General features: G+C 37.6%; 2 protein-coding genes across 3 annotated transcripts in view; both read right to left on the bottom strand.

The window, feature by feature from the left end:
• Nucleotides 1–186: 186 nt before the first annotated feature.
• On the bottom strand, nt 187–2,614 carry LOC131153068 (F-box/LRR-repeat protein At1g67190). 2 transcript variants are annotated; one of them, XM_058105110.1, is made up of 3 exons: nt 2,259–2,614; nt 2,070–2,157; nt 187–1,888 (listed from the first exon to the last, which is right to left on the bottom strand). In XM_058105110.1, exon 3 carries the CDS (start codon nt 1,707–1,709, stop codon nt 450–452), a length of 1,260 nt encoding a protein of 419 aa, XP_057961093.1. In that variant the 5' UTR covers nt 1,710–1,888; nt 2,070–2,157; nt 2,259–2,614; the 3' UTR covers nt 187–449. The 2 variants fall into 2 exon arrangements, with proteins under 2 accessions (XP_057961093.1, XP_057961088.1); XM_058105105.1 differs by lacking the exon at nt 2,070–2,157.
• Nucleotides 2,615–4,888: 2,274 nt separating this feature from the next.
• The window catches only part of LOC131148738 (uncharacterized), a 36,336-nt gene continuing 22,915 nt past the window's right edge, over nt 4,889–18,309 (bottom strand). Inside the window, exons 2-3 of the mRNA XM_058098647.1 lie at nt 5,374–5,517; nt 4,889–5,130 (exon numbers count right to left, since the gene is read on the bottom strand). Of these exons, the coding sequence (XP_057954630.1) occupies nt 4,889–5,130; nt 5,374–5,517 (386 nt within the window). The remainder of the gene's footprint in view (nt 5,131–5,373; nt 5,518–18,309) is intronic.

Here is an 18,309-nt window from a genome sequence, read left to right as displayed (position 1 = left end):
TTCAGCAAGGCATCTGAGAACTTTAATACAAGTTCAAAAACATATACTAAAAGTCGTTTGCACTATGAAACACATAGAGAACAGAAGACAATTGCATGCTTTGTAAAAGAATATTTAACTTGAAAAACAACTAAAAAAAAAAACAAGCCAGGGGCATAATCCAAGAGAAAACAGCAACGAACAAACTAGAACAAACATGTCATTTTGACACAAAGAATGTCATAAATGTACAATTGCTCAAAGCTTCACTTTGCCCAAAAAAGAAAAAAGAAAAGAAAGAAAGCATTTCAAAAGTCTGGAAAAATTCAAAACAGGATGATCTGAGTCTGCATGGATGGTTATGTACTTGCCATTAGGATTATCTAAATGTACATGGAGGGTCTTTTACTTGCTTGTAAACTCAGAGTTGACCATAGCTTGAAGATCTGCCAATGCATATTGCAAGACTTTTAATCGTACTCAAACTGAATCTCAACATGCAAATATTTCCTCATGAGTCTAACCATAGATGAGGTGAAGTTGGCTAAAGTTTGGCATTCTTCGTGGGATTTAGCCTCTGAGACAGCCCCAAAAATGACCAGCTTCTTGAGATTGGGGCATCTTTCCAGAAGCCCTTCCACCCAATGGGAGAAGAGATCACTAATTGTAGTCCATCCAAGTTCTAGGACAACCACATTCTCCAAATGAGATGAACCCTGCAAGCCATAATGAAGTGCTCCATCTCTCAAATCATAGCTTAAAGACAGATTGCTTAACCTAGGGAAGCAAGCACAGATGGTCTCCAAATCCACAACTTCATCCTCATCATCAAACACCACACCCCAAAGCCGAAGCCTTCTCAATTTTGATGATTTTGAGATCATAAGGTAGAACTTGGGCCACATTATCGTGAAGTTGCTAACATCCACAACCTCAAGGTTTTCAGTACTCTCACCAATGTCAAGATGGATAACACTAACATCATCAATCTTGAGAATCTTCAAGGTCCCTTTGCCAAGGAGCTCAAAGATCTCAAGACTACAATCTTTTAAGTGCAAATGCTCGAGGCCATCAGCCTCCAATGTGAACTTATCCAGACTGATTGCTTCCACATAGATATCCTTCAGTGATGTACTACTCAGTTCCATGGTCGAGTGTGCATCAGACACGACAATTTCTGGACTAATAAGGGATAATACTTCAATTTTTGGGCAGGCAGTGACTAGCAGGCTCAGATCCAAAGCTGATACACTGACATAACTCAGAGAAAGAAATTTCAGGGCAGGAAATTTCTGATAACCAGGTTCAACACCCATAATAGAATTATGTGCCAATGCCAACATTTCTAGTTTTTGCCGGCCGCATTTCTCAAGAATATTGAAGTTTGGCATTGTCCTCGCATTGTAGTATAGTTGGCGCAAGGTTTCCCTGGTATACATGAGCCAAGCAATCACTGGTGCAGCTGAGAATTCATCGACATTCTCCATAATGATTGACAAGCACTGCAGTCCATTGGTCTGGAAAATTGTTTGGGTTATAAGAATTTCCAATCTAATCGTTGTGATATCATTATAGACAGGCCAGTCGTTGGAATTAAAAGAAAGAGTGTGGAGGTGATTCCGCCAAGCTTCTCGCCACTTCCTGCAAGTCATGGAGGCAAGCACGACGTCTCTGGCAGCCCCAAGGCGGGATAGTATCTTCCCAATTACCTCAACAGGAAGGTTCTCCATGCCCAATGAAAATTGTGGGAGGCTACTGCCTTCAAGTTTCAGTCAAACCCTTGAAACACCAAAACTCCACGTAAAATCATTCATACTCACTAATAGATCATCGAGAGAGATAAGTTCACCATATGAGTTTCCCGCAGTCCACGAGGATGGTCAAAATCAATCAGAGCCCAGCGACGAGACTGCAAATTGTTCCCCAAAAATTAAAATATAAATATCTTCAAACCAAAAAAAATAAAAGAAAAATCTAGATCAATCGTTTGCAGCGACATTGACCATGATCAAAAGTTCAAATCGAGATTCATAAACACACCTAAACAGTCCACGAGGACAATAAAATATTAAGCTAGAAATGAAAGCTACCGTGTTTCAGATATCTTTTTGGGCCCGAACAACCTGAAATCCTGTCTTGCAAATCCAATAAAACGCAAAACCCAGTATGCGGATACCGCTGGGAAGGCACGAAATGAACGAGATTTCGTAAACTTCGCATCAACGGATCGAACCAAGAGAACTCAAGAAAAAAGAAAATCTAGAATCTGGATTGCTCACCAGGAGAATACGCGATCACGGCTCGGACAAGAAGCAACAGAACGATCGATAGTATGCGCAGGCGATTGAACAAGTCTGGCGCCCCAATCACGACACAGATGAGGGGGGGAACACCATTAAAGGGAGATGGTTGAGGGAGAAGAATCGATGAAAACGATAAAGGAGACTGGAGGATTGAGGGAGGACGAGGAACAGAGGTGGTGGAATAATAGGAAAAGGGAAATGGTCAAGCTCCTGGAGACGAAGAGGACCTCCCCCCTTCTCTCTCTCTCCCTCTCTCTCTCTCTCTCTCTCTCTCTCTGTTGGGTCTCCTACTCGCGTGGAGGTTGTTTGTACGTGCGGAGACCCCTGTTGGCACCCGAACACCCGTCAAACTCCAACTTCTCTTTTCTTTTCTTTTCTTTTCTTTTCTTTTTTTTAACCCTACATTTTTTTTTTCCTGTGTTATTTTTATATATTTTTTAAAGAATAAAATAGTGTGACAAGTAGGAGTGTGCAAAAGTCAGGCTGAACTAAAGAATCGACCGAATCAAACTGATTTGGTTCATACGGTTTGGTTTATGCACCCATTCGGTTTGGTTTGATTGAAATGTTGGGAACTGAAAAAATATTGATTTGGTTTTTAGTTTTAAAAATTAAAGTTCAATTTGAACCGAAAAAACTAAAACTATCCATTCCTTCTCAAAAACCCTCCCCCTATGGCTTCCCCCCCTACCGAGCCCACTTTGATCAGTTTGGTTTTCAAAATATACAATCTCTCTATATTAATATGTTGGATATTTGTTGAATTTCAAATAGAAGATTAGTTCGGTTTGGATTTCTCCTATGCAAAATTGGAAAAAAAAAATATTGTAAATGAAATAAAAGAGGAAAAAATTTTGGAGTTATAGAAATTCAACAGTTTAATTCTTCAGAAATTAGATGTTGTTAATCATCTTATTATCTCATTTTGTTGTAAAGCATGTCCTTATATAGGCAAATACATTGACATCCAAAGGTTAACCACATAATGGACCATTATGTGAGCATACCAAAGGTTGTAACATATTATCTAGATAGTCATCCACATAAATATATATGTTTTATAACACTTCCCCTTAGATGACTATACACTATGAATATGTCTTCTTAAATCCTTCGCTAAGGAAAACCCTATAGGACAAAACCTTAATGAAGGAAAAATAGTACAATATTCATACTTTCCCTAAAAAATACAATCAATTCAGAAATGTCCTTAAGTTGTCGCATTCCAATATTATGTACATGTTTTTTGAAAATTGAAGTTGACAATGCTTTTGTGAATAGATCTGTTGAGTTGTCACTTGAACGAATTTTACAAATGTTAGCATCTCCTTTCTTCAGAAGTTCATGAGTGTAAAAAAAACTTCGGTGAAATATGTTTAGTTCTATCACCTTTTATGTACCCACCTTTGATTTATGCAATACATGCTGCATTGTCCTTGTACAATATTGTTGGCATGTCATTATCGAATGATAATCCACATGTCCCTTTAATGTGTTGGATTATAGTTCTTAACCATACACATTTACGACTTGCTTTGTGAACTGCCAATATTTCTGAATGGTTTGAAGAGGTAGCAGTGATCGTTTGCTTTATAGATCGTCATGAGATAGTAGTATCACCGCATATAAAAATATAGTTTGTTTATGATCGAACTTTATGAGGATGAGAAAGATATCCAGCATCAGTATATCCTTTCAACAAATACTTTACTCCCTTTGGGTAAAACAAACCCATATCAGATGTGCCGTGGAGATAATGAAGAACATGTTTTACTCCATTCTAATGTCTCTGAGTTAGTGTAGAACTAAACCTTACTAGCAAATTCACTGCAAAAGCTACATCTGGTCTAGTGCAATTTACAAGATACAAGAGTGCTCCTATTGCACTAAGATAGGGTACTTTAGGACCAAAGATTTCTTCATCATCTTCTCTAGGACGAAAAAGATCCTTTTTCACATCAAGTGAATGAATAACCATCAGGGAGCTTAATGGATAAGATCTATCCATATAAAATTGTTTCAATATTTTTTTCTATATAAGATGATTGATGAATAAGAATTCCACTTGCTAAATGTTCAACTAATGTTCAACTAGAAAACCAAGACAAAATTTGTCTTCCCAAGATCCTTCATTTCAAATTATTTCATTAAGTAGTCAACAGTTGTTGAGATCTCTTCTGAAGTTTCTACTACGTTTATGTCATCAACATAAACTGCAACTATAGCAAATCTAAAATTTATCTTCTTAATGAAAACACAATGACAGATTAGATTTTTTTCATATCCAATTTTCAACAAATATTCACTTAGACGATTGTACCACATTCATCCAAATTGCTTCAATTCATACAAGGATCTTTGTAATTTAACAGAATACATTTGTCGTTGTTTTGGATTATATGCTTCAGGCATTTTAAATCCTTCAGGAATTTTCATATATATATGTCATTATCCAATGAGTCATACAAGTAAGCTATTACTACGTCCATGAGGCGTATGTCGAGTCCTTCAGAAATTGTTAAACTAATCAAAAATCTGAAAGTAAATGCATCCATAACAGGGGAATAGGTCTCATTATAATTTATACCAAGCCTTTAGGAGAAACCTTATACTACAAGACGTGCCTTGTATCTCACAATTTCATTCATTTCATTTCTTTTACATACAAAAACCCATTTATACCCAACAGGTTTGACATTCTCATGTGTTTGGACTACTGGTCCAAATACCTTACGTTTGGCTAATAAGTCTAGCTCGGCCTGTATTGCTTCTTTCCATTTTGGCCAATCATTTCGATATTGACATTCTTCTACAGTTCGAGGCTCAAGCTCATTATCATTAATAATTTCTGAAGCAATCGCATATGCAAACACATTGTCAACAACAACTTTATTTCTTCTCCGTATATTTCCAAATTTTAATGAGATCTCATAATTTTTCAGTACCAGAACCACTTCTGGTGTTGCTTCTGTGGAAATATGGAATTGTTGATCTATATTTCTTTTAACCTATTTTTTAGTGTTAATGAACTCTTTTGGAGTGTCACTTTTATTCTTTTTCTTTTTCTTTCGAGGAACAGTATCCTTTGCACCAATTGGTCTACTATGCTTCTGGCGCACTTTAGATTCATTAGCTGCTATTCCCATTGAGTGTTCTTCAGGAACATTCAATCTAACAGGAATATTTGCGGCCGGAACATGTGATTGAGTGACCCTTTTGGTGTCTGTAAAATCATCTGACAATTGATATGCAGCATTCTGCAAATGAATTATTCTTTGAACTTCAAGTTCACATTGATTTGTGTGTGTATCAAGATTAGAAAAAGTTAGTGTAATGACTCGAAAGATTTTTCATAGGGCCTCGTCGATGAACATAGGGAGTTCATCGATGAGTGCATAAGGCGACCTCGTTGACAAAGCTACGACTCGTCGACAAGAAAATACCGAGAGAAGAATTTGGGCTACTCTAAATTTCGTCGACGAAGGGTAAGGTTCGTCAACAAAATTACTTAAGGACTTGTCGACGAGACGAAATTACGTAAGGTTCTCCCTATTCTTTCTTCGATTTCGGCCCCATCAGTCGCCGAATCGATGATCTGAGGCCACCACAACACTCCTGGTGGAGTTCTCTGCAAGTCTGCTGGAGCGAATCGTCGGTGGGACGAAGTTGGAATTCATCCCAAATCCAGGGTAAGGTCTTTTATTCGAAATTTGGATTTCTAGCAGTTGTGAGAAATGTAATAGACGTAGAAATAGTAATATTTTGTTCTGAGATATATGATTTTCAGGGTGTTGTGTGGAGAACCCTACGGGTGTAGGACCCGTTACAGTAGGAGGGTTTTAGAAGAAATCAGGTAAGGGAAATATGCTACGCTAGGCAATTTTACTATGTTTCAGTATAAACCATACGTTTTTAGCATATAATTATTCACGATAGAAATTTATACAGTTTATCATTTATGTATAATATGTTTAAAATTTTTGTGTGGCTTGAGAATATGGGTATAGTAAAGAAACATGTTTTATAGTATTTTCAGGATATAATTTATAGAATATACAGCCAGTGGTTATATTCTATAGTAATTACAAAATACCATGATTATACAGTTTACAGTACTATGATTTTACAGTTTATAGTACCATGATTATACATTTTACAGTACCATGATTATACAGTTTTCAGTACCATGACTTACAGATTACAGTTCAGTTCAGAAATACAGATGATATAGTTACAGTTTATTACAGTGTCATGGTTAATACAGTTATTATAGAATCATGGTAAAATGGTTAGTTGTATATAGAAATATTTTATATAGTATCAGACCCTATTGGACCATACAGTAGAGCACAGTACTGTAGTTACATAAAGTTTACAAAGTGCAACCACCTATTTAGATAATACGTGGTAGTAGGTCAATCGTATAGTGCCCTGACGTGGACAGGCTCCCCATCAGATATGGGTTGAGGAGGGCAGATCACACTGAGGGAGTATAGTGGTTTACCCTGGTCGGCCAGCCAGGGTAAATCCCGTCTACGGGCAGCACAAACCTGTCATGAGGGGTAAAATCATGACACACAGTTATCCACGGGGAAGTTTTCAGTTATTATTATGTACATACAGATTTACAGAGACAGAGAATATACTTTTGTACATTAGAAGTATTTTAAATAGTAACCTAAAATACTGATATGTTAAGCAACATGGAAATTGTGGTGGTTTCTATTACTTGTACTGTATTTACAGATCCAGTTATACATGATTTTTATAAAGACAAATTTTCATAATATTATGACTCACCTGCCACAAACTAGCAATAGCATATTTCGTCTTACTGAGCATTGGCTCATCCCAATTAGTTTAACACTTTGCAGGTGATCCAGGTCGGTGAGTAGATAAGGCTCGCAAGTAGAGGGGCTTCAGTACTGCCCTTTTAGTAGATAGTGAGTATGTTTTTGGAGTATTTTTGTATAGCCCCAACCAGTTGAGGGTATTGTAGGGAACAGTTGTACATGTATATTTTGGGAAACAATTTAGCACTCTAGTATTGTATATATTTACATATGGTTATGTTTATGTGATTTCTGCTTCTCGCTGCTTAGGTTAATGATTAGGTTTAATCCAGTATGGTATCAGAGCATGTTAAATGTCATAGTATAAAAAATAAAATAAAATAAAAACTCATTTAAATAGCAGGTCGTTACAGTTTGGTATCAAAGCCTAGGTTGCTAGGTTTTGTAGACTTTAGAGTGCAGCAGAAGCAATACCAGAGTATAGGAAAGAATTTGAGGTTTGTTTTGTGGTCTGGGTACAGGATTACCGTGGTGGTTCCTATGTTTTTCCTAGGGTGACGATTTCGGGAAAACCATAGTAAACTATTGTTGAGTCGTGTGTCTAGGTGACAGAACTGGATATTGAGTTAAGGTCGAGGAAGGCAGTTAATTTTGAATTGGTATGGGATAGGTCAGTGTAGGAGATGAGGTACTTAAGTGTTTTTCTTGTTTTCAGGATGGACCCGGGAAGTAGTGGCACGAATGCTGGGGAGGATAGGTCAAGACCTTCCAGCATAGGTGGAGGAGATACAGATGATGTACTGCGTAGCGTCACTCAGCAGGTGATAGCTAAGATGGCTAGGAGCACTGGGGAGTGTGGCTGCTCGATCGAGCAGTTTACGCGAATGAAGCCCCCATCCTTTGCTAGAGGAGATGACCCGATTGTAGCTGAGAATTGGGTCCAGGACATTGAAGAGACATTGGCTGTGCTTCCTTGCATAGATGAGCAGAAGGTGGTGTTTGCAGCGTTCAAACTGACAGGGGAGGCAAAGCACTGGTGGAGATCAACGTCTCTGATAGAGGAGCAGAGGCCGGTTCCAGTTCCAGTGACGTGGAAGCGATTAAAGGAGCTGTTCTTCAAGCGGTATTTCCCTGCTATCGTTCGGAGTGCAAAAGCAGCAGATTTTATGCATTTGGTATAGGGGCAGATGACTGTATCCCAGTACGCGACTTGGTTTGTCGAGTTGTCGCATTTTGCTCCACATCTAGCACTTGATGAAGAGAAAAGGGCAAGGAAGTTTGAAGAGGGACTGAGGCAGAACTTCTTTGAGCAAGTGATTGGTTTCAGGGCTCAAACATTCACAAAGGTTGTAGATAGAGTTACGATCATTGAGAGTGGTATACAGAGGGGTGTAGTAGCTCAAAGTTAGAGGAAGAAACCTACGCCTCAGGGTTTTCAGGCTGGCTCCAGTAGGGGTCCATGGAGAGGATGTCGCGATAAGGGAGATCAATGACAGTTGATAGGACCCCGTGGGAATCAAAGTACACCGACTTACCCGGTATGTCAGACGTGTGGGAGACATCATTTAGGGGAGTGCTGGGTAGGCAGAGGGGTATGTTATCATTGCGGAAGACCTGGTCACGTGGTACGTAAATGCCCAGGTCAGCCACACTAGGTCCCAGCTCCCAGGCCCTATCGAGGAGGATATCAGGCATCTCATGGAGGTCAACAGAAGAATGTAGCCCTGGCGAGGGTTTACGAGCTGACACCGAGTGCTGCAGAGGCTACTACGGATGTGGTGACAGGTACATTTACTATTTTATCACATTCCGTTATTGTCTTATTTGATTCAGGTTCCACTCATTCTTTTTTCTCTACATCCTATGTTAAATTATTTGAGAGTGAGACCCAGTCATTAGATGTAGCGCTGTCAATAGCTACACCATCAGGATCAGTGATCAGATGTTAGAGGGTACTTAGGGGCTATCTGATAGAAATTCAGGGGACAGTGTTACCAGCATTGGTTGTCAGAAAAAAGTAATTTTTAGACCCCCTGGAGAGCAAGAATTCAGATTCGTTGGTTCACAAGTGCGTGCTCCATCACAACCGGTGTCAGCCGTGCAGGCGAGTAGATTACTTTTGGATGGAGATCAGGGGTTTATAGCATTTGTGAAAGAAGTAACTAAAAATGAATTAAAGATTAACAACACTCCAGTAGTACAAGAATTTCCAAATGTTTTTCCAAAGGAGTTACCTGGATTGCCTCCTGTGCACGAGGTGGATTTTCCTATAGATTTACCTCCAGGGACTGCGCAGATTTCTAAGATTCCCTATCGTATGGCTCCAACTGAATTAGGAGAATTAAAGGAACAGTTGCAAGACTTGCTGAACAAGGGGTTTATACGACCCAGTGTATCGCCGTGAGGAGCTCCAGTGTTGTTCGTAAAGAAGAAAGACGGGTCTATGAGAATGTGTATCGATTACAAAGAAATTAACAAGGTTACTATTAAGAATAAATTTTCTTTACCCCGTATTGACAATCTGTTTGATCAACTCCAGGGTACACGGGTGTATTCCAAGATTAACCTCAGATTAGGGTATCATCAAGTAAGAGTGAAAGCAGAAGACGTCTTGAAGACAGCCTTCAAGATCAGGTACGGGCACTATGAATTCCTCGTTATGTCGTTTGGTCTGACAAATGTCCCAACTGTGTTCATGGACTTGATGAACAGAGTTTTTCACCATTATTTAAATCAGTTTATAGTATTTTTCATTGATGATATACTGGTGTACTCAGGGAGTTTTGAGGATCATGAGGTGCATTTGAGGCTGGTGCTGCAGACACTCAGGGAGGAGAAGCTTTACGCCAAGTTTAGCAAGTGTGAGTTTAGGCTAGAGAAAGTTGCATTTTTGGACCATGTGATTTTAGGAGATGCCATTTCAGTGGATCCCAGTAATATTGACGTGGTGGTAAATTGGGCTAGACCGATGAATGTGCAGGAAGTCAGGAGTTTCTTGGGACTGGCAGGTTATTACTGACGATTCGTTAAGGGGTTTTCAGCCTTATCAGGACCTCTCACACGTTTGACTAGGAAGAATGTCAGGTTTGTGTGGGATGAAGAGTGCGAGCAGAGCTTCCATTAATTAAAGTAGTGACTCGTCACTGCACCGGTACTGACGATTCCATCGGGAGGTGATGGTAATGTCATTTACAGTGATGTGTCTTTGAAAAGGCTCAATTGTGTACTGATGCAGAATGGTAGGGTGATAGCATATGCGTCTAGGCAGTTGAAAAAATATGAAAAGAACTACCCTACTCACGACTTGGAATTAGATGTGGTTGTACACACACTAAAGATCTGGAGACATTATTTATATGGTGAGAGGTGTGAGAAATTTTCTAACCATAAGAGTCTAAAGTATTTTTTCACATAAAAAGAGTTGAACATGTAATAGAGGAGGTGGTTGGAACTTATCAAGGATTATTACTGTACCATCAATTACCACCCAAGTAAAGAAAATGTGGTGCCTGATGCTTTGAGTCGTAAATCAGGAGACACAACACAGCTAGCAGTTCAACATCCAATTCAAATGGACTTGGAAAGACTCGGTATGGAGTTAGTGGAAGATGATCCTCAAGCGCTTATTGCCAGTTTGGTTGTATAGCCTACACTTTATGAGAAGATTAAAGTTGCTCAAAGGGATGATCCTAAATTAGCAAAAGTGGTTGCTAGAATACAAGATGGTCAGGGAAAGGAATTCAGCATTTCTGATGATGGTGCTCTGAGATTTCGCACCAGATTGTGTGTGCCTGCAGATGACAGCATCAGGAGGACGATTCTAGAGAAGGCACATGGATCTCTATACACTGTTCATTCTTATACATTGTTCATTCTAGAAGTACGAAAAATGTATAGGGATCTGTGGGAGTATTTCTGGTGGAGTGGCATGAAAAGGGAGATAGCAGAATTTGTGCAGTAATGTTTGATGTGTCACCAGGTTAAGGCTGAGCACTAGAGGCCGGCAGGGCAGTTGCAACCACTTTTCATTCCTGAATGGAAGTGAGACCACGTATCCATGGATTTTGTTACGGGGCTATCGCCAGCGCCACATGGTCAAAATGCCATCTGGGTAATAGTTGATAGGTTGACAAAGACAACGCACTTTCTGCCTATTAAGATTAGCTACCCTATGAACAAGTTAGCAGAAATTTACATACAGGATATTGTTCGACCCCATGGAGTGTCGGTATCCATAGTCTCGGACCGTGATCCACATTTTACATCACGGTTCTGGAGGAGTTTACCGGAGGCATTGGGAACTCAGCTAGCGTTCAGCATCGTTTTCCATCCTCAGACTGACAGTCAGACAGAGAGGACCATTCAGGTACTCGAGGATATGTTGCGAGTGTGTGTTTTGGATTTTGGGGGTAGCTGGACTCAGTATATGCCATTGGTGGAATTTGCTTACAACAATAGCTATCAGGCAAGCATAGGTATGGCTCCTTATGAGGCACTTTATGGTAGGAAGTGTCGTTCCCCTTTATACTGGAGTGAGCTGGGTGAGAGGCGAGTTGTGGGGCCAGAAATAGTATAGCATGCATACGATAAAGTCCAACTTATTCGAGACAGGATCAGTACAACGTAGAGTCGGCAAAAAAGTTATGCGGATACTTGCCACCGAGGACTGAAATTTGAAGTGGGTGAGCATGTTTTCCTGAAAATAGCACCATTGAAGGGGATCATAAGGATTGGTAAGAAGGGTAAGTTGAGCCCTAGGTTCATTGGTCCATTTGAGATACTCGAGAAGATTGGGTCAGTGGCCTATCGACTGGTTTTACCACCATCTCTATCCAGGATTCATGACGTGTTTCATGTTTCTATGTTAAGGAAATACGTCCTCGATCCTTCCCATATCATCTGCTATGCAGACTTGGAACTCAGGGGTGATCTAGCATATGAAGAAGCTTCAGTTCAAATATTAGACAGAAAAGATCAGGATTTGCGAAATAAGAAAATACAGTTGGTAAAAGTCCTGTGGAGGATTCATGCAATAAAAGAAGCTTTGTGGGAGCTTGAAAGCGAGATTAGACAGAAATATCCCCATTTGTTCGATGAATTATAGTATTGATGTATATGCTAGAATGGTAATTTTATTTGTTGAGTCCAGTATAATTGTAATGTAGAGCATAGGTGAGGTAGTATTTTGGTTTTGGGGGAAATTTTCTTTTATGGTTGTAATCTCCTAGAACTACCCATGTAACCACGGTATTCCTCCATCATGAGTGAGGGCAAGTAATAAAATAAGTAGACCATTTTCCTTTAAGGGATGATGAATTATATGAATAGTAAATTTCAAGGACGAAATTTTATAAGGGGGGGAAAATGTAACGACCCGAAAGATTTTCCACAAGGCCTCATCGACGAACATAGGGAGTTCATTGACGAGTGCATAAGAGGACCTCGTCGACAAAGCTACAACTCATCGACGAGAAAATACCAAGAGAAGAATTTGGGCTACTCTGAATTTCATCAACAAAGGGTAAGGTTCATCGACAAAATTACTTAAGGACTCGTCAACGAGATGACATGGCTCATCGACGAATCCTGTAGTATAAATAGCCCTAAATTGATTTTAATCGCAGAAATTTGCCGCAGTCTCTCTCTCTCCACCCCTACAACTCCTACCTCTTCTTTCTTCAATTTCGGCCCCGTCAGTCACCGGATCAACGATCTGAGGCCACCACGATGCTCTTGGCGGAGTTCTCTGCAAGTCTGCTAGAGCGGATCGTTGGTGGGACGAAGTTGGAATTCATCCCAAATCCAGGGTAAGGTCTTTTATTCGGAATTTGGATTTCTAGCAGTTGTGAGAAATGTAATAGACGTAGAAATAGTAATGTTTTGTTCTAGGATTTATGATTTTCAGGGTGTTGAGTGGAGAACCCTACGGGTGTACGACCTGTTACAGTAGGAGGGTTTTAGCAGAAATCAGGTAAGGGAAATATGTTATGCTAGGCAATTTTACTATGTTTCAGTATAAACCATACGTTTTTATCAGATAATTATTCACGATAGAAAATTATACAGTTTATCATTTATGTATATCATGTTTAAAATTTTTGTGTAGCTTGAGAATATGGGTATAGTAAAGAAACATGTTTTACAGTATATTCAGGATATGATTTACAGAATATATAGCCAGTGATTGGTTTTTCAAAATATTTTGGTACCTGTTCAAATAATGAAGCTGAATTGAGAGTTGTGTTGGAGGGAATAAAGATTTGCAAACATTTGGGACATACCTGTATCGATATTGAATGTAGTTTGAATATTGTAGTTAATTGGATAAGAGTCAGGAAGCACTCCTTGTGATATTTGTGGGATTTTTGGGAGCAGCTTATTGGTTTATTGGAGGGAGTAGATTTTTCGATAAATCATTGGTATAGAGAAGGGAACAAAGTGGCAGATGCCTTGGCTCGACAAGGTGCTATGGGGAGGAATAGTTTGTTTACAACTAGTAGTCAACTCCCTAGAGTTAGTAATGGTTTGTATAAATTGGAGAAGATAGGTACGGCTTATATAAGGTATGTTTAGCTGTTTTCTTTTTGGTTTTAGCTTATGTTCTATGTTGTTTATCTTTTGTTTTGTTTTGTTGTGTGAGATTTGTTTTGTAGGTCCTATTTTGTTTTGTTTTGTTTGGTCTTATATCCTGGTTTTTGGCTGGATGTTTGGTGTTGTTCTTTGGGAGATTTTTAACGTGTTGTCTTTTGTTATCTCCCATTGATTGTCTTGTAACCGCGGTATTCCTCTACCAAAAGTAAGGGGTTATCAATAAATAAATGAAGGTGCCGCCCTTCTTTAAAGAAAAAAAATATATAGCCAGTGGGTATGTTCTATAGTAATTACAGAATACCATGATTATATAGTTTACAGTACCATGATTATATAGTTTACAATACCATGATTATACATTATACAGTACCATGATTATACAGTTTTCAATACCATGACTTACAGATTACAGTTCAGTTTAGAAATATAGATGATACGGTTACAGTTTATTACAGTATCATGGTTAATACAGTTATTACAAAATCATGGTAAAACAATTAGTTGTATATAGAAATATATTATATAGTATTAGACCCTGTTAGACCATACAGCAGAGCACGGTACCGTAGCTACATACAGTTTACAGAGTGCAATCACCTATTCAGATAATACGTGGTAGTAGATCAATCGTATAGTGCCCTGACATGAACAGGCTCCCCATCAGGTATGGGTTGAGGAGGGCAAATCAGACTGAGGGAGTATAGTGGTTTACCCTGGTTGGCCAGTCAGGGTAAATCCCACCTACAGGCCGCACAACCCTGTCATGAGAGGTTAAATCATGACACAGAGTTATCCACAGGAAAGTTTTCAGTTATTATTATGTATATACCGATTTACAGAGACAAAGAATATACTTATGTACATTAGAAGTATTGTAAATAGTAACCTAAAATACTGATATGTTAAGCAACATGGAAATTGTGGTGGTTTCTATTACTTGTATTATATTTACAGATCCAGTTATACATGATTTTTATAGAGACAGATTTTCATAATATTGTAACTCATCTACCACATACTAGCAATAGTATATTTTGTCTTACTGAGCGTTGGCTCATCCCAATTACTTTAACATTTTTCAAGTGATCCAGGTAGGCGAGCAGATCAGGCTCGCAGGTAGAGGGGCTTCAATACTGCCCTGTTAGTAGATAGTGAGTATGTTTTTGGAGTATTTTTGTATAGCCCCAGCCAGTTGAAGGTATTGTGGGGAACAGTTGTACATGTATATTTTAGGAAACAATTTAACACTCTGGTATTGTATATATTTACATATGGTTATGTTTATGTGATTTCTGCTTCTCGCTGCTTAGGTTAATGATTGAGTTTAATCCAGTATGGTATCAGAGCATGTTAAATGCCATAGTATATATATAAAACCCCCCCCCCCCCATTTAAATAGCAGGTCATTGCAGCTGGTGTGTTCCAACAAATTTCTTGTGTTTTTAATCCTTTGCCTTTTCCTTCTCCTAATGAAGGGAAAACTGATTCATCAAATTGACAATCTAGAAATCTTGCTCTAAAAAGATCACCTGTTAGTGGTTCAAGATATCTAATGATAGAAGGATAATCAAAACCAACATAAAATACCAAGCCAACGTTGTGGTCCCATCTTACTTCGTTGTGCAAGTGCAATAGGAACATATACAGTGCACCAAAAATTCTAAGACGGGATATATTAGGTTGTTTGTTAAACACAAGTTGTAAAGGTGAAAACTTGTGATATGTAGTTGGTCTAATTCTAATCAAAGATGCAGCATGCACTATAGCATGACCCCAAGCAGATGTAAGAAGCTTTGATTGCATAAGCATAGGACTAGCAATAAATTGTAAATGCTTAATAAAGGATTTTACTAAACTATTTTGCGTGTGAACATGTGCAATAGAATGTTCAACACTTATTCCTATTGACATGCAATAGTCATAAAATGCTTTTGAAGAAAATTCACTTGCATTATCTAAACGGACAGTCTGAATGGGTTGATCACGAAAACTTGATCTTAACTTTAAAATTTGAGCAAGAAATTTAGCAAAAGCAACATTACAAGTTGAAAGTAGACAAACATGTGACCACTGAGTGGAAGCATCAATTAAAACCATGAAATATCGAAATGGTCCGAAAGATGGATGGATTGGACCACAAATATCTCCTTGTATGCTTTGCAGAAAAGATGGAGACTCTAAAGATAATTTAGATGGAGAAGGTCTAATAAGTAGTTTTCCTTGAGCACAAAAAGCACAAAAATAATTACCAGGAAAAAGAACTTTCTAATCCTTTAATGGATGTCCATGTGTATTTTCAATGATTTGTCGCATCATAGTTGAACCTGGATAGCCAAGACGATCATGCCAAAGTATAAAACTTCTAGGTTCGGAGCACTTCTGGTGCATAAAATTTGATTCAACCATCCTTATTTTTTTGAAATACAGGCCATATGAAAAACTTGAAAAATTTTCTAATATGATCTTCTAGTTTGAAACTATAGATGTAATAATAAGATATACCATATCTCCTTCATTTTTGGTTTCAACATGATATTCATTGCGACGTATATCTTCAAAACTTAGTATATTTCTTCGAGATCTATTAGAATACAACGCATCATCAATATACAGTTTTGTCCCATTTAGAAACATAATGTGAACTCTTCCAGAGCCCTTTATTATATTTGCAAAGATAGATAATGTATTAACATTAATTTCAGCTAACGTTAATTGCAAGAAATATTTTTTAACACGAAAATTGTGTGAGTCGTGTCACTGTCCACCAAACACATGTCATCCTCCATTTTATCAAGTTTATTTTGTATGGTCTAGTAAATAAAAAGTAAAATTTAAGAATTAGGAAAGATAACAAAATATTACCAAGCATATTATATGTAAAAAATTTTAATAAAAAAAATTACGTTAGTTAATTTTTTTAAAATAATATAAACATGAAGATAATTTAATAGTAGACATTTCCATCCCCACTCAAATGATCAATATTGCCACTAGGATCGTAAAAAAAAAAAAAAATCAGAAACATCAAAATCAACATCCAAAGGAGACTCATACTTAGCATAAATGGGTTCAAACAAATTCACTTCAGCATTTTTCCTTTTTTCCTTTTAACGATGCCTTGTAAAGATCAACTAGGTATTTAGGAGTGCGACTTATTCAGGACCAATGACCTTTTGTTCCACACCTATAGCAAATATTGTCATCATTTTGCACTTTGCTATTTTGTTCAGAGCTTTCTTTATTTTTTGCCCATTTCCTTTGAGTCTTTGTAGATCCTTTGCTTTCAAATTTTGAATGATGATCATCACGGGTCCAACAATTTTTCCTACCACGACCCCTTTTACCACCACAGTCTCATCCACAACCTTGAGAAAAAGCCACATTCACTTTAGGGGATGGTGTTGAGCCAATTGGACGAGATTGATGATTTTCAACAAAAGCTCATTATTTTGTTCAGCCATAAGTAAACAAGAAATTAGTTCAGAATATTTTGTAAATCTACGCTCTCGATATTGCTACTGCAGGAGCACATTAAAGGCATGAAAAGTCGAATATGTTTTTTCTAACATATCATTATCGGTAATATTTTCTCATCATAATTTCAATTGAGAGCTAATTTTAAACAATGTTGAATTATATTCACTTACAGTTTTAAAATCTTGAAGTCGTAAGTGTATCCAATCATATCGAGCTTTTGGAAGAATTACTGTTTTTTGGTGTTCATATCTCTCCTTTAAGTTGTTCCACAAGACTAATGGATCCTTAATAGTAAGGTACTCAATTTTCAATTCTTCGTGTAAATGGTGTCGAAGGAAAATCATTGCTTTTGCGCGATTTTGCAAGGATGCTTGATTTCCTTTTTCAATTGTACTTCCAAGATTTATAACATTAAGGTGAATCTCAACATCAAGTACCCATGGCAGATAGTTTCTTCCAAAAATATCAAGGGCAACGAATTCAAGCTTTGTGATATTTGACATCATAAAGTCACTTTGAAAACAAATAAAAATTCAAAGTTGGGTAAATATTAAATGGAAATGTTATTCTCACATATATCCTAACTTAAAAATATTTAAGTACATGAATCAAGATAAGAGATATAGTTAACATATAAACATATTTTGACAAAAAAACTAAAGTTATATAGATAACAAATGTTAAAGAAAACAACATTTTTACCTTAGAATAATACCAACAAAACTTGTTGACTCTACAAGTCCAATTATAACGCCCTGAACCCTTAAACTAGAGTCCGGTGCGTTATACCTGATAAAATCTCTAATAATCCATAATTCATGATATATGCAGCGGAAAACATAAACATAATCTCCATATAACATAATACCTAAGTTTACTAATTCTAACTATAATCCATAATAAATCATCCATCACCTGCATTTCCATAAATCTACATAACTCCAAAAACATTTCAGTATTTTCACAATCATTCCTTACTCAACAACCTTAAAACATAAAGACTTAAAACATAAATATTTACATTTTCCAAAATTAATATAGAAATATACTATTTTCTTTTTCTATTTCCCAATAATGCTATAAAAATCTCGAGCTCTCAAAGCTCGATCTCAAGGAAATCCTGAAAAAGATAAATTTATATTCGGGTGAGACACATCTCAGTAAGG

The sequence above is a fragment of the Malania oleifera genome, chromosome 1 (genome assembly GCF_029873635.1).
Source record: "Malania oleifera isolate guangnan ecotype guangnan chromosome 1, ASM2987363v1, whole genome shotgun sequence".
Classification (NCBI taxonomy): Eukaryota; Viridiplantae; Streptophyta; class Magnoliopsida; order Santalales; family Ximeniaceae; genus Malania; species Malania oleifera.
The sequence above is the reverse complement of the archived record's forward strand: the minus strand, read 5'-3'. Positions and strand labels throughout refer to the sequence as shown.